The sequence below is a fragment of the Urocampus carinirostris genome, chromosome 3, assembly GCF_059441175.1.
Source record: "Urocampus carinirostris isolate Australia breed hairy pipefish chromosome 3, RoL_Ucar_1.0, whole genome shotgun sequence".
Taxonomy (NCBI): domain Eukaryota; kingdom Metazoa; phylum Chordata; class Actinopteri; order Syngnathiformes; family Syngnathidae; genus Urocampus; species Urocampus carinirostris.
In genome coordinates, this window is record NC_142351.1 from 63,072,270 (window position 1) to 63,097,684 (window position 25,415).

The 25,415-nt window shown below is 37.7% G+C and overlaps 1 protein-coding gene across 3 annotated transcripts in view; it reads right to left on the reverse strand.

Moving 5' to 3' along the window:
- The window catches only part of cacna2d3a (calcium voltage-gated channel auxiliary subunit alpha2delta 3a), a 184,842-nt gene that overhangs the window by 74,512 nt on the left and 84,915 nt on the right, over nt 1-25,415 (reverse strand). For 2 of the 3 annotated variants that reach the window (XM_088332905.1, XM_088332903.1), the window contains exons 6-15: nt 25,224-25,355; nt 22,727-22,938; nt 21,017-21,091; nt 19,750-19,839; nt 16,411-16,524; nt 14,938-15,016; nt 9,410-9,543; nt 8,722-8,739; nt 4,710-4,781; nt 4,291-4,371 (exon numbers count right to left, since the gene is read on the reverse strand). In XM_088332905.1, the coding sequence (XP_088189031.1) occupies nt 4,291-4,371; nt 4,710-4,781; nt 8,722-8,739; nt 9,410-9,543; nt 14,938-15,016; nt 16,411-16,524; nt 19,750-19,839; nt 21,017-21,091; nt 22,727-22,938; nt 25,224-25,355 (1,007 nt within the window). The remainder of the gene's footprint in view (nt 1-4,290; nt 4,372-4,709; nt 4,782-8,721; nt 8,740-9,409; nt 9,544-14,937; nt 15,017-16,410; nt 16,525-19,749; nt 19,840-21,016; nt 21,092-22,726; nt 22,939-25,223; nt 25,356-25,415) is intronic. The other variant, XM_088332904.1, reaches the window with a different exon arrangement.

A 25,415-nucleotide genomic window follows, 5' to 3' on the forward strand; every position in this document is an offset into this window, starting at 1 on the left:
ATTCAATCCGTTCGTTACCTCCCGACCCTATTGCTGTAATGTACCACTCTCCGGTCTCCCAAAACCTAGCATCAAGATCCTGCATCTGCAACCTCGGTGATGGTGTTTAAATCTAGGCTTAAAACACAGGAAGCTGTCAGCTGGACATTCTGTTATTACCTATATTTCATGTTGATGATGTCTGTGTATTGTCTTTTAATGTCCCTGCAACATCCATTGCAGCCTGGTCATCCTGGAAGGGGGATTACCTCATATGCAGTCCCTCTTCAAGGTTTCTTCATTTCCTCATGCTGATGTTTTTGAGTTTTTCCTTTCCCTCATGTAGGTTTTAGATCAGGGGATGGTAATAATAATAATAATAGTAGCCTGTAGCCTGTACAGCCCTTTGACACTTCCTGTGATTAAAGGCTGAACAAATAAACTTGACCTGATTTTGTTATTCTGGAGACGGATTGTGTTTCGTGTGTAAAAATAAAGAACGCAATAAAATGTTCTGCTTTTTAATGTATAAGATTGGCATGTATGTGATTTTTTTATACTAGGATGCTAGTAAAAGATTGTTACCTTAGCCCATATTAGAGTAATTCCGACCTCCTTAATTACTTAAAGTGACAAAGTGTAATAACTTATCACTAGAGGCAATGTTAGGCTTCTGAATTTTGCCAAGTGAGCAAATATGAATTCAGCCAGCAAAGGTCATTAAAAGCTGCTGTTTATCGACCACAAAAGACCTATTAGGCTAGATACAACCAAAGTGACTGAAAAAAGCCAATAGCGAGGGTTGGTCAAAGCTGGTGGAAGAGGCTACTGGAACCTAACCGGTTATTGCAGTGATTCATAAATTGTGGGGCTCTGTCAAGGGGAGCGCGTGTGACCTCGGGTAACATGTTTTTCAGTTTGATTTTGTAGAACAAAGTTTAGTTGCACCTTTTCTTTGCTAGGGGGCAGTGGCGCTCTCAATACCAAAGTGTGCATGTAGCATTGTTTTCGTTTGCACTGAAAATGAGTGCTTTGCACACAATAGGTTTGAAACAAAAATGTAGCGGATTCTTAGGTGATATCATGGAGAACTAATTAAGAGGGTTGAAAGAATAGGCTGATACAGACGAAGATAAAAACTGAAGAGACAAATGAAAGTCTCCCTCCATTTAGGCTCTACTCCAGATCATGAATTTATATAGCGCTTTTCAAGTCAAGACTTCCCAAAGCGCTTTACAGTGTGCTTCACATTTCCCAATAGCGGCCATGCTGCCATGTAAGGCGCTAACCTGCTTATTGGGGATATTAGGGGTTCAGTGTCTTACCCAAGGACACTTCGACATGTAACACGGAGGAGCCGGGAATGTAACCTGCCAAGATTATCCCAAGACGAGCTCTCTACCTCCTGAGCCACTGCCGCCCCACTGGTAGCAGACGACAACATCACTGGCAGGACAAAAACTAGGAACCTTCCCGTGGTGTCCTGCGAAGGGCTCTCTCCCGGGGGAGCCTTACGAATCCAACTCAGTGCACTCAGACTCGCTCTTTCTTTCTTTCTTGGTCCTCTCTCCTTCTTTGTCTCTCCTTTTCTCTCTTCCCCCTTTACACTCTTGTCTCTCATTTTCTCAACCCTCTCTTTCCCACTCTCTCCCCACCTCTCTCACTCTCTTTTCCTCCTTTTTGCATTTTACTCTGTCTGTCTTTCTCTCTTTCTATCTGTCCCTCTCTTTCTCTCTCTTCTACTCTCTCCTCTCTCTGTTCTTCTTAGGGTGGGCGACTTCGAGAGCAACCCTGGCCCCCAGTCCAAATGCCAGTGGTGCTTTCGAACCATTCGCTGCGACCACACCCCAATCACCTGTACTACCTGCCCACGGGGCTTCTATAAATCATGCACCGGCCTGTCCGAACGTACTAAGGACTTTAGAGGCTTCATCTGCTTGGTTTGCTTGGGTCGCACCCCGTCAGGCCTGGCGGCACAGGACAGTCGCAGCCCCCTCTCCTTCGGAGAACTACGGAGCATCCCACGAGCGAGTCTGGCGCTACTATGGATTACCTTAGGCGCCTTGAGTGACTCAACGACGACGACAACATCACTGAAGATTGCTAATATTGTTGCGGTACTCCAGCAAATGTTATCTTCGACCAATCATTTATTTGTTTTACGTATTGTGCCTCTGCTACGTATAATGATCAGTGTTGGGCACGTTACCTTAAAAACTTAATTAGTAATAGTTACACATTACTTCTTCCAAAAACTGATTTAGTAACTGAATTACTCTAAAGTAAAAGTAACTTGTTACAGGCAAAGTATTTTTTTCTGTTAAGTTGTTGCATTTTAAAGAATTTGAAATTTTCTGAGCAGTATTCGGGTCAGTTGGTTAGCGAAGAACACACATGTAGTTGTGTTATAGGACCTTGTAATATTTATTGCACCTTACCAGCAACAGATTTATTCTAAACTTGAAATGCAATGAAAATAAACAGTAAACACCGTAATAAAATAAAATTCAGCATGTACATAAACACGCATGAAAACGTATGTAAACACACGCACAAACGTACATAAAAGCGCACACAAAACATGCGTCAGTAACGGTAAAGGGGTTGTGAGGGCGGAAAAAAATAATGTCTCAGATTACCCAGTTGCCGAGAAATTAACGCCATTATGTTTTTTTTTTTATAATTCTTCCCAACACTCATACTGAGCAACACTAAATGTACTAAGAAGATGCTGAAAGAATTGTTTATGATGTTTATTTGATAAATAAAATAGACTTGTCTTTGTTTTATTATAGATAGTCCGTCTTGTTGTCAGTAAATAGCGTTACTAAGGTATATCATTTAAAAGCGGAGCAATTCGCTAAGGTTGAGGTACTGTACATCAGTGCAAAAAAACACAGCACAGCAGAGGAGCTGATACTGCCTTCAGCTATACACATGTTCTCTGTCCTGCAAAAATAAAAACTATCCCTCTGTCCAATAACACGGTTGCTTGATGTATAAATTAAGTTTCATTTTATATTGGGTTCCTGGGTTAATGTTGGTGAGTTCATGGTTAGTCAAAAATAATTACAGTTAAGGATTTAATTTTAATTTTGAAATTGAGACCCACATCACCTCTTTGCTCTAACAGTTAATTAAGCAACCATTTGTCATAGGTCTATATTTATTGTTTTGTTCGTTTGTTTTTGTTAGAAACGCATAGCGGTGGATCTTGGTGGGGCACGAGATGCTTTCTTCCTAGGGGGGCATGACAGCAAATATTTGAGAAGCACTGGGTTAGCGGAAAAAGATGAGAGTGCCGGTCTTCTGATGATCCCTATGAGCAAAGAAGTGTTCTGCTGGTTCAAGAGCGTTCTCCATCCGGAAATGTTTAAATCTAAGCTTAAAACTCACTTCTACTCCATAGCATATGAATAACCTACTCTTCTCGTCGGCTGAAAAATAGTTTGTGTAATATAGTGTAATAATCTGTGAAGCCCTTTGAGACTCTACGTGATTTAGGGCTATACAAATAAAAATGACTTGACTTGACTAAAAAAGGCCAAAGATTGCAAGAGTAAATTTAATTTACACTGAGCAGCTGCCAATAAAAATTGCTGCGTGTAGCAAGCCATAGCCTGTAGCATAGTGACTAACCTGAGTCGCTAGAGATGGAAACGGTTAAAAGAAAGTCTGAGATGCCTGAATCATGGGATTCGGCGACCATCACATTTGGGGCTTAGCTGTGAGCGGTATACAGCCATTAAGCGCTAAAAGCACGGCTGAGGCAAGCTAGCAACACAAAATGGTCATTTTGGCTTCCATAATAGCAAGACAGCGGCCAAACATCTCGGGTTCTTCAAGTTGGATGATAACATTTGGAATTTCTCAAAAAAAAAGTAATGTTTATAAGATAGTGAATGTGTTTTTCCTATTATTCTAATAGTTTTTTAAATGCATGAATGAAGCAAATTACACCACTAGGGGTCGTTATATTGCACTGGGGCTTTAAAACAATTAAATCTGGACCAACAACCAACAACATCGTATTTGTGTATCCAGTTTAAAAAATGAAATAGATTTTTTTAATTTAGGTTATTCAGTTAACAACATTCCCTCGACAAAAATACTTTAAAATCCAACAAGAGATAAAAGTACAAAGTATCACTTAATTTTATGGACTAGAACCGCCAACGACAACACGCATTCTCTAATAAAAACTCTTTTTTCATCCTTGCCACAGTTTGCTATTCCAATTACTGCATCTGTATCTGCATGTGCTAGATAATTGGGCAGAAAATTTTGAGGAATAATAAAAGCATCACTTACCTTGTATTTGGGGATTGTTTTGAGGAGCTCAGAGACAGGGACGTCCGTTCCAACAACACCTAGTAAAATGCCGTGGTTCCGCTTAAAACACACACAAAAAAAGACATCTGAAAGAGAATGGGTTATAGAACGGAGCAGAGGAACTTAACCAAGAAATTTAAAGACACTCAAATAGTCCGAATTTGGTGTTGTTAATAAGATTGGTGTTCTATATTTATAAATTGTTATAGAAGCATAACATAATGGGGTTAAAATGTTAGTTGAAATTATGACAGACATTTTCAAAATAGTATTCTTAAAAAGTTGAAGGGATCTAATCACTCTTTAAAAAATGCATCGTCGACTTCCTTTTATGTTTTGTTATTTGTTAAATGTTCCTGCCAGAGCAGTGGTAAAAGAATCAAAGCATTTACATTTACCGTTTCATTCTTGGTGCTGAAGACCGGCATAGCCACGGTGGTCATCAGAACTGGACCTTGACCATCGTCCAGCTAAACAAAAGGGACGAGAAAGAAAGGATCCAGACCAAGAAATACTAATTAAAATACCACTAGAAACTACTTTGCCCGTCTACTGTCATTTTCTGTACTTTCTGTACTGTTGAGTTTTGGTGCGTTCAGAGTAATTTTGTCTGGTAAATGTGTATTCTATTGTCTGGCAGTGACAGCACTCATTGTTCCATCTGTATGTTCTGTGCGTTTTTCATTTATATTTTGTTCAGTTGGAGCCAGTTGGTGTTGCAACATTATGTTTTATGGTCTCGTTGTCATGTTATTTTTTACATTGTTCTATCCTAATGTGAGTACATATACTGTGTCATTCTTTTCATGTTTTGTCCATTTACAACTAGTTCCAGAATCTCGTCTTCTTGATTGTCCTCTTTCGTGTTTTGTTCTATTAAAGCTATTTAGTGTTCCAGCATTATATTTCATGGTCTCGTCATCAATGCACTCTTATTGCTTCGTCCATGTGTGGCAACGGTTTTTGCGTAGATGATTTAAATGGTGTGTTCTCTTAGATCTATTTTATTTTCCAAACATTCCCTGAGTGTTCTTTCTTTCATTGATTCAAATCAAAATTATTTTTGTAAATCACTTTTCTAATAACTAATCGCAACTCAAAGCACATTTCAGTTAGAGCTACTTTGTGTTCGAACATATCCTGCATCCTCTATTTTTCGTATTTTCTTAATTTTGATGCGGAAAGCCAATTGCGGGCCCCAGGGTAATAGTTTGAAACGCCCAGCCTAATTTGAAAGTTTAATGTAATTTAAGCCCACCATACTTATTTATTACTGATTGATTGATTTTCAAACTGTGTTTTAATGTTTTCATTTTTCAGTCTTATCTTGTGTAGAAAATTGAAATAAGGTACTTGAGAACAGTGTTATGTTTTGAATCAGAGCTTTACTTGTGGGAAACCCAATTGTGTCCACATTAATGGAATGCACTTCTCTGACCATAGATCATGACACCAACGTTCTGTGAATCGGCACCCATTGTAAAATAACGGTCCCAAACCTTTCACACTCAGTTATCGCAGTTATCTTCTGCGGGCTTTATTCAACTTGTGACATGTTTTATTCATGTTCAATATTTCACTGACAACATGTCTAATCACAAGGCGTCTTTGATCTCCAGCAGAATAAGCTTATCCCAAAGTGGCACTGCTAGTTGGGATGTGACTTTCTTCCCTCCCACAAGACCGCCAGAATAATTGAGATATGTATCTTCCGAGCGGCTGCCCGTCTCCTCTTGCGACTTCAATTTCTCGATAAAAGCTTGACACTGTTGTTTTGTCTTCTCGAAATCTGCTTTAGGATTGATCATTAAAAATGCAGACACAGTTTGAAGTAGTTTGACTTGGTGTCTTGTCTGGCATGGCTTACTAGCTAAAGTATATGTATGTATATATACCGAGTAAAATAACAGGTTGTAAATTTTCATTGCATTATGTGCGTAGTGCGTATATTGTGAAAGTTAGCACTATATATATATATATATATATATATATATATATATATATATATTTATATATATATAGATATTTATATATGTGTGTGTGTGTGTGTGTGTGTGTGTGTGTGAGTATATGTGTGCTAACTTTCATATCCAATTACGCACATAATGCAATAAAAATTCACAACCTATTATTTTACCCGGTCTTCTCGGATCTTTGACCTCTCATATTAAAGCTTCAGAGTTTTGTTATTTCGCACCATACAATAACTGAAAGATTATTATGACAACAGCAAAGTCCTTTTATTGTGATATTGACCTAGTTATTGTTTATCCATTTCTGCAGCAGCAATCAGTCCACAATAATTGCACATCCTCAAAAACACTGCCTCCATTTCAGCACCGACAATAGCGGGTAATGACGGGAAAACTACCCTCATCCATCCAATATCTCCATCACCGAGTGAAAAAGAGGAGCAGTGGCCCGAGCTTGATAGATGGTATTACTGACTGAGGACACGGTATCGGACATCAAAAGGAGAAAGACGAACATAAGTACCGGTGCCGTAACAATGGACAACCTTGCTGCTGGAAAAAAATGGTATTGATCAAAGGACGAGAGAAATGAGTAGAAGCTTATCTATAAATAAGAAATCTATTTCCACACTCAGGTAGTGACATAGTTGCTCGTATATCACGATAGTAAAACACATAGCCGAGGAGTTTTAGTGTTTTTTCAGTAGTAGCTGTTAAGCATGTCCGTTCCATGGTTAGAGATTGCTTGATTAGTTGTTCGTACGGTGGGATTCAAGCTAGTTTAACTTTGCTGGGAAATAATAATGTGAATTAAGTAGATAGCAGACCAGCATTTTACATGACCTAGATCAATAGCAATCAGGCATTTTAGAGATGTGACTTGTACAGTCATACACGCATACACTGCAAAAGTATCAATGTACGCAAGATAATTCTTGTAATTGTCATATAGTGGGGAAAATGCCATGCAATGGGCAAAAAACAACCTTGGGACACACCAACTGTACAAATGTGTTGTTGTTGGTTGTTGTAAGCTTGGTGTTTCTGAAGTCTAAATCCTTATATAAGGACTATGTAGTAAAAGGGTACATAAAGGAGGACTGAAAAAACACCGGGAGTCCATTTTGGTTAACAACAAGCTGTGTAGGGAATTTTCTTTTTGACAATATTTTTGAAACAACAGTCCAGATAACAATAATAATATAAAACTGCACAAGACAAAAAGGAAAAATGCTTTCTCAATCACAGTCACACTGCCAGCCACAAAGATTGTGTCATGCAGGTCTCACGATGCATTCATATTTGATGAATTAAAGTTAAGTGTTTGTCTTACTGATTTTCCGGACTATGATTGTCGTTCCATTTCTTCCAATTTCCCACAAAACTAAAAAATACATTAAATCACTTGCTCTGCCAAGCTTTAACCAACAAGACATTTCTTGCTAACACTAGAGCTAATCATCCACAGTTCAGCGATTTTTTTAAAAACAAGTACTTTGTATGTGACATTCAATCTGTTCATCCCTGAAGTCGATTTGCTGGCTGTTAGGCCCCAGCCCACCTCTGTCCTCCAGTGGGCGCCAATAGGCAGACAGACCGGGCACACACACACACTTTCCTCATTCCTGCACCTGACTGTAATTAAGAAACCGGACTCAAGGACAGTGCTGACACCAGAAGCAGTCCGATGTTCTTTCTTGCCTATGTTTTCTGGCTCCCTAAAAACTGCAGTTAATCAGTTCTGGACTCAAGACTGTCAGAAAAGTGTTTTCCAAACTGAGTTTTTGTTACTTATTTTTTCCCCCTCCAATATGTGGAACACCTTTTATTACTCCCCTTACCCCTCAATAAACTTGAGTCATTCAGCCTTGGTGTTTGGTTTGGTTATGTACATCGAGAGTTTAATTTACTATTGCCATTGTTTTACTACGTAAAATACCTAAGTGTAACCTAATGCATCAGGTTGCGCGAACTACTGCATCGTCATTATCATTTTCCAGGCCCAAAGTTTCAATTCGAACTGGCAAAAATTACTATTGTCTTATTCTACGCTGAAAATGTGCCACGTCTTACACTGGGCCACAGTTTTGATGCTTCAAAAAACATGACCTATACTTCAGTGTACTATTTTAATTTCTGCACGTGTGCAAGTAGCACTCCAGAGCGATTTATAGTCCAGAAAATACGGTAGACGTCCCTGCATACTTTTACAAACAGGTAATAAAGACACAAGCACCAACAACCACAAGAAAAGCTTTGAAACAACAGCCTAAACCTGAGCCACATAAAAACACCAAAAAGTCAACTTTGTTCCCCCAACTATGCTGTCTCATAGTTGTGGAATCTGAGAACAACATCACAAACACAGCCAAGCAATTCTGTTCCCCCCCCCACAATTTTCAACACGACACTTGACAACACAGCAATTTGTATTTACCTTCTGCGCCTGGGGGAGCTAAAACCAGTTCAAGTGGAAAAATTGGAAGATGACAGGAAGGTCAGTGCTTTGTCGAGTTCACACTCAACGAAGAATTGGACACAAGCTTCTAGTGTAAAGTGTACGAAGGACCGAGAGATCAAATAAAAAAATATATAACATTTGACTGAATCACGGAACTCAGCAGTGTTAGCTTGCATAACCAGCTAACAAAAAAGGTGAGTGACACTGAAGGATGAAGAAGCTATCAATAACACTAGTGGCTAGCGGCGAGCCATAGCATACAGCCAATTGGCTTACTTGAGTGGATAGAGAAGGAAACTGAGGAAAATAGTGGAAGAGGCCTGACTGAAGGGACTCTGTGACTGTCACATGAAGGGTTCAACTAAGTTTAGAGCTATAAGCACTACTGGAACAAGCTATCTTGGGAAAATGCAGATTCAGGTATCCGTAGAAATAGGATGGATGCCAAACTTGTCAACTGCTTCAAAGAGCGCCTCAAGGTGTGTAATATAATTACAAATGTATAAAAGAGTCTTAGAAAAAAAGGTGGTGTTTATTAGATAGTTCTTGTAGTTGTGTTATTTAAATGGCATATTTTTATCCAGTAAAGGTCATCATAATATACACACTGAGGCTCTTACCCCAAAAACATTTTGATTAAAAATCTCAGAGTTAAGCTACTCACCGTGCTATCAATATAGGCCTCAGTCCAGACTGTATCATGCTCCCTGTCGATCACCTTGGGGCGACTCAGCACATGGAGGTACTCCATAACATTCTCCTGAACATCTGCCAGTGTGGAGATTTGAGTAAAGTAACCTATAAGAAGAATTGGGAAAGAAATGTTCAATATTACTAGTATTACAGTTTGAAATAGAATTGCAAAATGTGCCTTAGTAATCGATGTATTTCAACGCTATGAATACCTTCAAAAAGGTTTTGTATTACGGATTTGTAAAAAAAGTACAATCCAGCAGGTGGCAGACAGTTGTGAGATGGAATTCGATGCATGTTTACACAGAATGAGAAAGTTCCCTGCAGTTGGGGACATGAGAATTGAAAAACCAATGTAGCATATCATCATTACCCCATGGGTGCCCTACCACTTCCCTATTTTTGAAACACTACATCTGACTCAGGTCTCTTCAAGTCTTGCCTACCCTGCTGTGATCCAGATAGACCAAGGATGTCAAAGAGAAATGGATGCAAGGAAAAAATAGAAAACTAAGCTAGAAGCCAAACGCCGGACTCATCAAATTTCAAAATATGCACATAGTGGACCTAATTAAACCTAGTAAAACACTGATAAAAACAATTTAATGAGAGGTAACATAACAGTGAAAACAAATACACACTAATGTGTATCCATCCATCCATTTATCCATTCATCCATTATCTGCACCGCTTATCCATCTTAGCCCATCTCAGCTGTCCTCGGGTAGTGGGCAGGGGACACCCTGAACTGGTTGCCAGCCAGTCGCAGGGCACACCTAGGGACAATTTGGACCAGCCAATTAACCTGTCGCGCAAGTTTTTTGGAATGTGGGAGGAAACCGGAATGCCCGGAGGGTACCCATGCAGGCACGGCGAGAACATGCAATCTCCACCTAAACTTCTGCACCGTGGGGCTGTGTGCTACACACCCAGCCGCCGTGTCGCCCTAGAACCAGTTTATTATTATAAATATTATTATATTATAATTTCTAACATCAAACAAACAAACCACAAATTTAATAAGAGATAATAGAAAGGTTGTGTAACGCAGAGATAGATTTTCCATTGAGTTGTATTGAATGCTGACTCCTCAAATAAAACAATACCACTGTGGTGCCCCCTTTTAGCCACTGTGGTGAGGACATTTGGCTATTCTATCCTTAAGAAACTACACCAAAATAAGCTACATCGACCATAATTTAGGCATGGATGCATGTTATTCAGAAACTGTTTCATCTGATATAATTGCGAGGCTGTTTGTTCTTACGACTATTTCACTATGTGACAGGAGTGAGTCATTTTCTCTTCCTTTTCTGGTGAGAGACTTTGGGATGCAGGTTGTATTTCACCGGATCATCACATCACTTGTGCACACACACATAAAGGTGCAAAGCAAGCTGCCGAAAACATAGCAGCCTCGTTCATCACGGCGCAGGGTGAAGAATCACTGCATGAGGGCGTCCTCCGGGCTGAGCCACCAGGGAGAGTAAGATGAACTCAGTAAGGGGAAAAAAATACTCTCTGCTTTTTGTGACATTACACGTCATGTATTCATGAAAAAACCACAAAAACCTTTCTAATGGGCCAGACCTACGGTCTGATCACTAAAGATCACTACAGATGGCGTGGGAGAAAACACAGGAAGTGCGTGCAAACAAATACTTCAGATTCAAAAATAGTGGGCACACATGTCCCAAGCCTGTTTGTCTTTATAAATAACGATTAACTCTAATGTTGGCGTACGCGAGGGAACTGCCCCTTTATGCCCATAAAAGGCCCGAGGAACATCTTTGATGAATATTCAAATGTACCAAACGCGACTATGGTTAAAGTGGAAAAAAGAACCAAACAGCCTAATTTTACACAATGGAAAGTGGAAGTTCCTGTGGGTGAGCTGGATTGTGGGAAACAATTTTTATCTGGGGGGCTCAGCATTGGCGTCACAAATGCCAAAAAGGCAAAGGAGGCGGAGCATGGTACAGATGCTGTCAACAATGTTGCCTGAGGAGACCAGACTTTAGCAGAAATAAAGAAGTGGCGGAAGGTCGTGAAGGTCGCACATTCTCCCGTCATGTTTGTTTTTTAATAAATAACACAAGTCGCTTACAAATGCCATACCTTGTTTTGTGCTCACATAGTAACGAAAACTAGGGATGCACAATAATTTTCAGGGTGAGTTATAATAGTTATATTATGATGTCACAGTTATCGGCCCCATAACAAGAAAATAGACCCAACAATTGGTCACTCAGAGCCACATATAAGAAGAGAAACATTTCAAGCATTTTGTCCCTCGTTCTGTTTGGATGTTGATTTCACAAAGTAGTATGGTCGTGTCTACTCTCAACTTCTCCGTTGTTGTGTTTGTTGTTGTATTTCGTTTATTCATTTATTTTCAGTCACGTTGCAACAAACATCCGACACAGAATGAACAAATCACCTGCAAAGAAAGGGAAGGACACTTTGAAGCCAAAGGCTTAAAGGAGACTTGTCCCCCAAAAAACGTATAGCTTGACTTAGCATATCTTAAATCATTATAACAATCATTTGTTGAAAATGACCACATTATTGAATCACGATATATACAGTATTTTAGAATTCAAGAGAAATTATTATTTTGACATCATTTTCCTCCTCACTCTATGACAACAATATCAAGTGTAAGACCTGTTACAAACAAGCAGTTTCTTGAAAAACTTTAAAAGTTTAAAGCGGGGTTGGACATGCGCCAAGAGTGAGCCATAGGAGCACCACCAGACCAGGTGAGCGCCCGCCCAGCCCCCCTCCTATCGCTGTTTGCAGCGCAGATGACATCAGCCAAATAAACGTATTATCCGGTGTCGTCTATTTGGTGCGAACCAAGATTGCATCTCTGCGTTACACACCCTGAAATACACCACCACATTACTCACACCAATTGTTGCTCTGATGAGCATACTGTATATACAGGTCAAGCTGGACATCAGTATTTTAATTTTTTAGAAGGCCGGTTCACACTCAGCACAAAGCCTGCCAGAGGCCTTGCACCCACACCCAGTGTCACATTCAAACCTCAGCCTGAAAACAACAAGCTTCTTTAACTTTGTCTTCAATTTTGTTCACATACTTCTGTAAAGCCTTTGTTGGTCTTTATAATTAGGCTATGCTGTTAACGTCCTTGAAAATAACTGTTAGGCACAACTGAGGTTTATTATGACTTGGATATTAAGCTTTATGAGTATTTTTTCCACTTATTTGTTAATCATACATTTACATTTTCATCATAACACTTATTTGTGAACTATACATTTACATGAGTTAGATTTCATCATCACAAAATCACGTAAAAAGTCTTACACTGTAGATTTTATACATACATATTTTATTTTTCTTTCCCCTTTTGTCCGCTTAATCATCTGTTATGCTATTTAATCCTTTCTGAAGAAAGGAGAATATTACGAAAGTATATCTTAAAAAAAACACAAGGTGAAAAAAAAAGGAGAAAAAGAAATAGTCCAACATGACGTGTGTTCTGTTGTTTATGAGTCTGTCCAGGTCCTCAGTCTTCTTGAATAGCCATGTTTTAATCTGATTTGGGAGTGACCCCTTTGTTTTAACAAAAACTTTCCAATTTTGCTTCCGGGTGCTGTCTGTCAATCTGTTTTTTTTTTTTTTTTCATTAGATGTGACCTTGAGGTGATTTTAGCATTCATTTTAGTGAGATTTATGTAGATGTCCCTCTAATTTAAGACCTTGCTTCAAAATAGCATACTTCTTAAGGGTTGGAACCTGTAGCAAAACAGATAGTGGTATTTTTTCCCCTGGCTAGAGAAAGCTGATAGCAGAAATCAACAAGGTCTCCATTTACTGTTAAATTATCTGTTGATTCACAGTCTCTATGTTTTTGTTTGAGTTGGTATTTCCTGCACCCGGCTGTACTTTTAGTCTGTAATGATTACATCGTTGGGACAAGCACATTGTTCAAAATCATCTGCCTTGTGTAATGGTATTTTAATTTTCTCTTCCATTTCTTTGAGCAGTTGTTGATTTTCTTTGATTGATATTGCTCGATTATCTCTGAATTCCTGAAGTTTGTTCTCCACTTTTACCGCATTGTTTTTGAGTCCCATAAAGTCATTCTTGATTTGTGTAATTTCTTTCAGCTCCTTTTTTGTTTCCATCGGTTTGTTTAGCATTTTCTGCATGTTCTCAGCATTTTTCTCTATTTTGTAATCCCTCTTACCAAAGCAATCGTGGCTCTTTTTAAACCCCTCTTTTATAGCTGATTTTAAGTCCATCTTGTTTATCTTTTTTGACATTTTTCATATTTGTTGAATATAGGTTGATAAGCAAGAAAAAAAAACAGCATCAGCAGAAAAAAATATTATAGAGTGATACAAAGGGAGTGAAAAGTAGAAAGAATTACGGAGGAGTTTAAAGAAGCGACCCTTCTCGTGAGACTTTCGAAGAAAAATGTAATTTGCAAGAGGTACTGGAGAACTTGGGTGAACATTCAGTTTTGGGATGTTTTTAGAAAATGTATTTACTTTTTTTTCGCGTGTTTGTGCATGAATGCTGATTTAATTAAGATTAACATCGCGTTGATTATGAATAACCAAGTCCATAAACCAGTGTCTTAATCACAACGCAATGGGTTACTTTTCTGACCTACACAAATTGTAGTGCACATGTTTGATTTTATTGTACTTCTTTAGCAAATCAATAAAATGTATTCACCTGAACCTGTACAAGAGACAAATACAGCCATAATTGGCCAAACGTTATGTTTCCCATGAAAAGTTTCCCCTCTCTGCATCTGCATCAATTTAAGTCATGTTTGTTTGTATAGCTCTTAATCACAAATAGAGTCAAAGGGCTGAAATTGTATCTCTATTTTATAAATATTGTGTGTTTGTTCACATACAAGTTGTAAGACAGGTAAAAAACCCGCTGAAGCTGGGATGAGAAATTTCTTTGAAGTTTTATTATTCGCTAATTACAGGAAGATAGCTTGTAGGATCCGTGAGTGCACTGTCAAAATGACTGATAACTACTTTTATACGAAGAAGGCAGGCAATGAAAAAAAGTTAAACTTCAGCGCTAGTGGAAAGATCGCTACTCGACACCGACATTTGTCTAGACCAGGTCTGGCACGTACTGATAAAACTCATAGGCTTCATCTGACTGCAAACTAAAAACGCCACTTCAAACTATGTAGAGGCTGTATAACAGCTGAATGAATGGATATATCAAGAAGTAATTATATCAAGACGCTAATTCATACCAATGATAATGAAGTGCATTAATTATTACAAAATAAGTTAATAAGTTATAAATGTCTGAAATAATAATAAGGTTATAAATGAAGAATTCCCTGACAATATTAATAATTGAGGTATACACACACACTTGCAATTGCAAAATGATTATTGCAATGAACGTTTTTTATGTACTTCAGAGTAAACTCTTGGAATTAAAGATAAACAAAAAACTGAATGGGCGAACAAATGTCGACCGTACCTTTGTTAGCACATGCCATCCATTTGAGATTATCTGCAAAGGCTGACTCTCTGCCAATGAGGTAAGGGAAAATGCGGACCTGCGGAAACGGAGCAGATAGCAGCCTTCAGTCATCATAATCATATTTCCACAGGGCAGCAGAAGGAAGATAATGCCATCAAAACAAGGCAGTGAGTTCTCCCTGTATTTTCAGAGTGAATAGAATGCCGCTTTTCTAAGTCTATGCATCCAAATGAAAAGCACTTTTAGTTTGGAATTCATGAAGAATAAGCAAATTAGTTACCGAGTAATAATAACAGAGAAAGCTTAAATAAATACAAAAATAATAATAATAGAGTTACATTGTGCAATAATTCACCACAAGAGGTATTTGTACCTTAGAATAGAGCAGATATATGTGCATTTGTAAAACACACACTACCGAACTCTAAAAGATAACCTTTGGCAAAATCCGAAGCCTATTTCCATATTTTCTTGTGGTAGCAAGAGTGAATTTTGCCAGCAACAGGAAATTAAAGTGGCTGTTATTCCCCACCAGTGACAACAAAAGACCAGGCGAGCAGGATACAACCGGAGCAGTTGAAGATGGCTAATAGCTGAAGTTGGTTAGAGCTGGTGGACATGGCTAACTTTGGTGGCAAGTGGGAGAAACTACAAAAGGAAGCCAGAAAGGGATTAAAACGATCCATAGCCTGCAGCCGAGTGGCTAGAAAATGAAACAGTAAATGAAAACAAGTGCCAAATGCCGGAAATGCCAAAAAGGAACATAACAAAGTTCAGTTGTGGAAGGTGAAAGACACTGAAAGAGGAAGTAAGCCTTATTTGCACTGACCAGCTACCAATAAGAATAGCAGTGATCCATAGCCTGCAACCAAGTAGCTCATATGAGTGCTAGAGAAATAAATAGTGGAAAAAATAATTTTTTGCTTGTTTTTTTTACTTAGTTTTCTATTTTTTTTCTTTTTCTTTTCTTTTTTTGCAAAAAATGGGCAAAAAAATAAAAGCAAAAATACGTGGTTTGGTCCCATTGCGTCTCTGTTATTTGTAATCTTTTTACTTGTTTTTGCCTGCACTACATCAAGTGGTCAAATATCACACATTGTCCTTTCAAATAACAACAATGCAAATTTGGTGAGCGAGCGAAGTATCGATCTTTGGACATTGATATCAATCCGATCCAAGTACTTGCTCGGTATCTATAATATTGATATTTGGATCAATCTGCCCACAATAAACACAGCAGCCAAGAAAAACATCTGAGATGTTTGCTCGACTGGTCATTGAGAGGTCAAATTTCTGCCACTGCTTATTAAATATGAAAGTGTTTGACAGTGGAGCAAAAATGCTGTAGAAGTACAAACAAACGTTTGCAAACACGCAATTTCCAACCCACACGAATGGACACGTCAATGTCCGCAAAACCATTCTTGAAGAATTGCAAAGGTTTGTGCATCCTGTATAAAAGTACGCTACCTTCCTGTCTGGCCAGTTGAACTTTTCAAAGATGGTATCATACGTGTCCACCGCTCCATCGGTGACCAACATGATGGCTTGGCTGCATTCGCTTCCGCGGCCTGTCTCATTGAACTGGAGAGAAAGGAAGCCAGAGGGAAGAAAAAAACTTACAGAGGTATGAAAAAAGATGTAGCTTTTGGAATGTCTAACATTTCTGCATAAAAATCAACCTAAACCCTACCTGAACCCTCTGCGCAGTGAGACACTAAGAATAATGCGTCTGCTTTAACTAAAACCAACGAAAGATGTGTCGGTTTGCCTGTCTAAACGTCAATAACAAGCATACATACAGTGACAGAAGAGGGAGGAATAAGTAACCAATCCCTCTGCCTGAGGAAACTCAAAGAGCAATTGAAACCGATTTTGACCAAACTTTTATAGGTTTGGGTATGTAATTGAGAATTGCATGCAAATAATGACAGAAAGGGTAGGAACAAGTAAGTTAACCCTAAGAATGTCACCAAAGAATTCAAGTCAGGTGTGTGCCCAATCACAGAGAGGCTTTTTCATCTCTTTTTATTTTTTGTTTTTAAAAATGGTTTATTTTAAACTAACTAACTAAATTAGATGATTTGATGAGAATAATATACAAATAACAGTAGAAGGGAACGAATCATCAGGGAAACTCAAGGAGCAATGTGCCTGCTTTAACTAAAACCACTCAAAGATTTGTAGGCTTCATCAATTTAAACGGGGATGGCATGCAAACAATGACAAAAAGGGAAAGAATAAGTAGCTGAACCCTATAGCTAACGAAACCCAAAGAGGAATTAAAGCCAATTTTCACCAAACAGTTATTGGTTTCCATATTTAATTAAGGACAACATGCAAAGAATGACAGTAGGGGAAAAATAAGTGAGTAAACCCTCTGCCTAAGAAAATCCAAAGAGCATCCATTATCCATCCATTATCGGCACCGCTTATCCTCAGTAGGGATCCAAAGAGCAATCAAAAGCAATTTTCACCAAAGAACTCGAGTCAGGTAAGTGCCCAATCTCAGAGATGATTTAAACTACCCTGTCTGTTACACAATAAAACAGTTAAAACTAACCCAAGTTTTGGTCAATAATCGACCAACCGAAATACTTGAGTTGGTTTGACCCAACAACCTGTGAGACTCAAAGAGCAATTGAAAGCAGTTTATTTTCCAAACAATGTCAGTCAGGTGTGTGTGCCCATTATACACGAAACAGATTTGGGTAAAAAATGACCCAAGTTTGACTCAAAAAAGTACTAACCTGATACATTGGGATGATTAGACACAGCAGAAACAATCGCCACAAAATTTGTGTATTTTCTAAGATTGTTTTTGTAATTCCTCAAAAAAATTATTTTTGTTTCAAATAAAAGCTAACTTAACAAATTGGTTCATTTCAAACTAACTTCCGAATTTCAATGAGGTTAGCATACAAGTTTTTGGGTGTTTGCATGCTATCCTAAAATATAGAAACCTATAAATGCTGTGGTAGTTATAGATAAGGCAGACTCACTTTTGTTCAGCTGTGTGATTCTGAAAAAGATCAGGTTACATTTGATAGTAATTTCAGGTGGAGTAATATATAACGAGACCCACTATCATTGTTTGAATGCTATAGTAATTAAAATAATGAAACCTGTAAATGTTGTCATGGCTCTATGTAAAGAAGTGACTCTTTTTGATCCGTGTAATTTTGACAAAGATCAGATACATCATTTCAATGATGGTTTTACGCAGAAATGTGAGAAATCTCCAAAAGGTTGATTGAGATACTTTTTCCCACCACTGTAATCCAAGACAAAACATCAAGTACTTTGCTGCACTACATTAGAAAATCAGCCTGCAAAATCTAGTGCTGAAAATGATTCCCTTTGCAGAAAGCAATCAGCTTGAAAGAACTGATAGAGCAGAAACAAATATCTGTTTTTGATGCAGATTATGTGTTTGATATAATGTCTGCCTGGGGCATGCATCTTTTACGTCGGGCGTATAACTTACAAAACGTCATTTTTCTCTCTCTTTTTTTTTGTTTTTCAAATCAAACGTTTGCTTTATTCTGATTTCGAAGTCTTCGTTCGGTTTGGAAATTTCGGTTTGTTTGGTAATTTGCGTACTCGGCAGCCAATCAGAAGCCTGCATTGAATAACTTTGTGCTTCCGGACTATCTTGCGCTTTATAAGGTCGTGCATTTGCATGTCGTTTTCCAAAGTAGACGCACAGAGAACACAAGAAAATTGTTAAAGGTTAGGAATCAAGCCAAAAGCTCAGCCCCAGAAGAAATATTCAAAAGAAGCTAACAAAATTTATGACGCTACAAAACGTGAACGTCCATTAAAGCATCGTGGAAAGAGGAATTCAAGTGGCTTGTAGCAGACGACGCAATGCAAACATTGCATGAATGGAGATGAGTAAATACAGGTACATACTGATGGCAGATGGAAAACAGCGATGTCAGATACATGCAATGAATGTTATTAGTAGATTTATAATAAACTTAATCTTAAAGTGTTGTTCTGTTATATATTCTGATTATCAATCCTTAATACCTTACAACAATGGGCTTTTTTGCGATTATTTGTCTTATTGTGTTTCAAGTTGTGAAAAATAGGGTATGCAACCTTATGGCTGGGCAGGCAACTTTTCAGAGTTGTCTGCCCTGGCGTCCGGTAACTTTTTGCCACGAGTTTTAGTCATGTTGGCCTCAAAAGCAAATTATTAGGTTTGTTTTTTTCACTCTCGTCGATATTTTGCTATCCTCCCTTTGGTGTAATTTAATGTAAATATTGTTAACCATCGCTAAATATAGCTATCGCTTTAAGAAGGAGTGCCACTGTGCTAGTTTAAAGCAGGGACAAAAAGACAAAATAATATATATATATATATATATATATATATATATATATATATATATATATATATATATATATATATATATATATATATATATATATATATATATATATATATATATATATATATATGTATATATATATATACATATACATAAATATATATATATATATATATATATATATATATACATATACATAAATATATATATATATATATATATATAAATATATATATATATATATATATGTATATATATATATATGGGGGTTTTGTTGAATTTTGTCTTTAAATATATGGTGTGGCTCTCTTCTTCTCAACTTCTGCTGCAGCTACCACTAACGTTTCAGTTTTAATTTTTCAAAAAAAAAAGCACAATATAGCCAATCACTCGAGAATTGCAAATGATGGTAAATTGCAGCATAGTGAGAAGGCTGTAGCATCGAAGACAGTGTGTGAATAGCGCTCACCTCGCTAAGAAGATTGAAGGCCTCACTAAGAGCCATGTCTAACATTCCAATTCCTTGAGCAAAAAGCTTGTCCAGATGCTCCCGGAAATGCTGAGAAAAAAAAAAAACATCAATCGTGTATTACTATATTTTTTACATTTGCTGCTAAAAACAATACTAATCCTTATTTTTAAAACGTTAACATAGAAAATTAAAATATTCAACACAATATGAAAAATACTGTATTTTTATAACGAATTACAAAATTACTTCACGATAAATATATTACTTGCCTTTTTTCCAAATAAGTTTCCCGACTATTTTGGATATTTTATTTTTTACATTTTCCGGGAAAAACAAAATAATAAAAAGTAAAAAAAAAAAAAAAAAAAAGGTAAAGTACAGAATATTTCAATATGTGACATTGTATGAGAATTATTTTTATAATCCATTACAAATGTTATTTTTACTATTTACTATTATTTTTCTTAACATATTGAAACTATCATAATCATATTTTTGGTCATATCGCCCAGGCCTATATCCAATTCACAGCCTGGAGGCCAATTTTGGCCCCCAGGATTATGGCGTGAGGCCCCTGTTAAAGGGACAGTGTGTATTATTGGACCACTAGAGCTTTCTACATTCGAGCCCCAGTGCTGTGGAATGCTCTATCCTCTGAGATTCAATCTGCAACCTCAGTGAAACTGTTTAAATCTAGGCCTGCAACACACTTATATTCTATGGTTTATGAATGACCTACATATCATGTTGACAATATCTGTGTATTGTTTGTTATTGCAAGATCAGGCTGGTCATCCTGGAAGGGAGATTACCTCGTGTGCGGTCCCTTTTCAAGGTTTCTTTAATTTCCTTATGTTGAGGTTTTTGAGTTTTTCCTTGCCCTCATGTAGGTTTTAGATCAGTGACCGGTGTAACAATAGTCTGTAGTTGGCAATAGTGTGGTCTGTGCAGCGCTTTGAAACTTCTTGTGATTAAGGGGTATAGAAATAAAAATGACTAGACCTGAGTCAATTTATTTAAATTTTAATGTTAAAAATACACTTTTGATTTGTTATTAATCATTTTTATCATTATTATTATTTTTCAATGTGTGTAAGAATCACAAAAGCCCAATTAAATACCCAATATTCAAATGTTGAATGGAGCTTAATGTTCAAATTACAAATAATTAACGTCAGAAATTGTATTGATTTTACCATTTTACTTTTTTGTTTTAGAATAATCTCTTGTTTAACAGAAATAATGGACAAAAAAGCGGTCTTACGTCTTTGTTGGCAACGTCGGCTTGAACCAGCGTTCCATTCAAGCACGGCTCCACATAATGTAATTCTTCATTGTACTGAAACAATACAAAAGGGATCAGTACATTATTGTCGCTTTCCAAAACAACTTTAAAGTTGCTGCTTAAAAAACGTGAGGATAATGAAGTGGAACGCTTCCACACAGCGATAATTAAAAACATGAAAGCGCCTGGAAGAACAGAAATGTAGGCTAATGTTCTTTAATTTTCTTAAGCATGAAGTAACTTCAAAAAGAAAGTAAAGTTTTGCTTAGGGATGCAGGATAACTGTTCATTCCTAGCGATCCAGATAATCGATAACTTCAAACATGATACAAGTGCTCCAATACTGAATGTCACACATGCATGGCTGAGAAAAATATTCCACGATTTTTTATCAAATGGCACTATTCTTTTCCAACTCACTTGTAGCTATACAAATAATTATTTTAAGAGAAAATATTCTTTTGAAGTTTTGTGTTGCATTCATTACTATGTGCAAATACATCACTGTAAACATGATACAAGAGCTCCAATAGTTGATGTTACACATGTGAAGCCTCAAATACACCACTCTTTCTTGTTGAATGGCAGTTTTGAAATCTTTCTTCAGCTGCCTGCTGACTGGATAAGACCGTTACCAGGAAAGAAGCTGATTTGTTCCAGCATTTGATCTTATCTTGGTGGGCTTTTGTGTCTCAATGTAAATCTTATGAGGAACGTAAATGGTTAGAATTTTATCTTGGCAAAGTTGTCCAGTGCCTCACTCACATGACAAAAAAATAAAGATGAGACACAACCAACTTGCACAACTACTTTCATAGAAATTAATATATATTCTAATAAAAACCATAAATCAGGGGTTTCCCAACTTTTCAAAAAGCGGGACAGATTTGGTTGGATGAAAATGTCTGAGGGCCAATTATTCACCCTGGTATTACTTCAACAGTCTTGAATAGATTCACTCATCATGAAAGGTTTGCAGTGCTTGGCAACAAGCGTCCCAACGTCGTAGCTCACTTTTGTAGTATTTGCATTCGACTCGCAGGGTCTTGTGAACAAGCGTTGCTGTGCCATTTAAAACACTCAGAGTTGCTTCACCTTTTCACAGCGTTTATTTCCAGATCGCTTTTTGTAGTTAGCATGTTTAGTCTATATTCTATGAAAACGGCCACAGTCTCTTGGCCTTTTAAGAAGACACATTTTTATTTCGTATTTTGGTGAAAAAAATCTATAATTTTCACTTGTCCTGGAAGCGACGGGCCTCGCAGTCAACTTTCCTTTTTTATTTCCAGTCGCCATGTTGGAAATGGGGTGGGCTGAAAGCCAAGGGGAAGGTGGCCAAAGGGCTACTGCAATCACCTAGTGAAATGGTGATTTTTTTTTTTTTTTTTTTGTACAAATTTATTTTATAGTGTGGTCAACATTACAGGCGGTCACATATTGACTTCATGAAAAAAGGCCGCAGGCCAATAATAATTTGTCCATGGGCTGTAACTGGCTTCCGGGCCGGACTTTGTACATGCTTGTCATAAATGCTTAAAAACTTTCTTAAGCTTCCTGCTAATTGGCTAAAACTGAAATGGTAGAGAAAGCTGATTCGTTCCAGCGTCTGGCGATACTCCTGTGTTTTAATCTGAATCTTATCAAGCGGGTTAGTTTCAAAGTGCTCTTTGCAATTTTTGTGAAACTTACCGCGATGATGTTGAAGAAGTCATCGTCTCCAAGAGTGTCCAAAATGGAGGAGACAGTTTGCCTAGCGATGGTTAGCCTGAGACCCTTCATGCTTCCACTAACGTCTACGAGAATAACAACGTCCTTCGGAGAAGTGGCGGCCTGGATGTACCACTTCCTGTTACGGCAGTCGAAAGCGATCACCCCGTGTTCGTCAGGTTTCCATTTGATCCCTTGGAACGGGTAAAAGAGTCAATTACGTCTATTACATTCGACAACATGAAACAGAGCAACTTTGAACTTTTGAGTTTATTCGTCATTCCTAAAAAAAGAAACAAGGATTGCATTTACACTGTTAAACCGTCAGATTATTTAGCTCATTTTAAGCATAAGTTGTTTGATTTTGCCACAAGAAAAAAAAACTATCTGACTGGTATATAATTATGCTATAACATACAATATTGCTATCCTTAAGCATATATATCTATTCTTCACGTTCAGTGTTTTTTCCACAATAATCCCCCTGTTGATGATTTACATAAACTATTTTAGTTGGGGTTACCTTCTTCTGCTATACGGTATAATTTTGTTATTCTTAAGCATATATTCTTAATTTATAAAAATCGAGCATCCCGAACATCCCAGGTTACAAGGCACATGCCAAGGGGCTTGGCAAAGGCAGGTTGACTGTCTCCATAATATTCCCCCTGTGAGGATTTATATAAACGTATTTTGAGTTGGGTTATCTACTTCTGCTACATTAGATAATTGTATTATTTTTAAGCATACATTGTTTATGTATAAATTAATTTGCAAGCATACAGAACTTTCTTGGTCACACAAGTTTCTCAGGTTGACTGTTTCTCCATAATTTCCTCCCTCGATGATTTATATAGATCTTGTTGACTATGGTTACTTACTTCTGCTGTATTAGATAATTTTGCTATTCTTTAGCATATATTTTTAATTTTAGAAATATATGTGTAAGCGTCTAGGATTTTCTTGGTTAGTTCTTCAGCTTGACTCCATTTCTCCACAATAATTTACTGGTCTTAATGTTATATTTAATACTCCAGCACCGCTGGTGGCCACTAGAAAAATTCCATGAATTGGCCGCTTCCATGAATAAGCCGCAGGGCTGAACATTTGGGAAAAAAGTAGCGGCTTATAGTCCGTAATTTACAGTATTTGGAAAACAATACTTTAATTGAGATTACCTACTGCAGGTAGTTATCAGATAGTTTTGCTGTTTTCTGATACGTTTCTAATACCAACAATAAAGATTGGGAAAATAGGTAAATAAAACCATAGAGTTGACTCCATCTTTTCTCAATTTTCTGCAAGAACTTTTTGCAGTGCAGTCGTTATTGACCTTAGCATAGACGTCCAAAGGCCATTGCAACATATTCGAGGTATAGGGCCAAGAAGCATGGCAAGGACATATACAGTAGTATTTCGTTTACCCATACTGTAAATTACCATCATCGGTCTTCATTGCCTGTTGTTAACACACATGGCCAAATGCCAATGCAGTGAGTATGCAGAACATTGCCAAGAGTATTGGTAAAGAGAGTTGTTATTTACGCTAACTCATACGACCAAAGGCTGATGCAACATGTACGGGGCATATGGCCACGGGCTTGAGGAAAAACAGTTTTTATCGACATGATCATGTCTTATCAAAGGTCCATTGCAACCTATGGAAGGCATATTGGTGAGGGGCTATAGGTATTTTGTCTCATGGAACCATTGTCCACAAGGCATTTGACCAAGGACCTTGGCAACAGCATTTTTTATTTGGTTTACATTAGGCAGGGGTCTCCAACCTTTTTCAAGTTTAGAGCTGTTTTTGTTACTGAATAGTGCAAAGACACCCATTTTTACATGAATTTATTAAATAACAACTGATCTTGCTATTACTATGTTGTTACTCTGTTATTAATAGGTTAATCATAGAAGTTAGCGTTAGATAGACTCAGTCAACAACTAAATACATAGTTTTACAGGAAAATCACAATGTCTCAACACAGGAGACCTGCAAGTCCGTGTGCACCTCAGCTGCCCTTAGAGGGCACCCTAGAGTCCGCGGGCACCACATTGGAGACCCCTGATCTATGGTGTACATTACATCCTCTGTCATCATATAACAAATAACAGCACAAGGCATCTGTCCAAGGGGCTTGGCAAAAACAGTTCTTATTGAGATTGACTCGTACGACTTAAGACTGATTCAACATGTAGAAGGCATATGGCCAAGGGGCTTGGCAAGGTCATTTGATATTGAGGTACCTAGGCTGTGAATGATCAGGGTTGAACACCGTTTTAATTACATGATCGGCGGCTTACGAAATTATACATGCACAGCTATATTTAATGTCGCTTGTTTTGCAGCTCATGTCTGCTCGCCTGCTAGGCTTCGGTGACAACAGCTGAACATTGCCACGCACCATTAGTGACATTTTACAGACAGAGAAGGAGGCACACAGTATAAAAAGTACGAAGGCAAAGACAAACTTACCCGGATATTGTCTGAAAAAGCCTTTGGCACTGCCAAAGTACTGCCAGATGAGTGATGGGTCTCTCTCAAAGTTGTCCACAAAGACTTTGTTTAAAGCTTCCGACCAGTACACCCCGTTAACGATGGCAGAGTCTAATGAGTCATTGAAGAGAGGGGGGCACAAAGGTCAAAACAGGAAATCAATATAAAAAT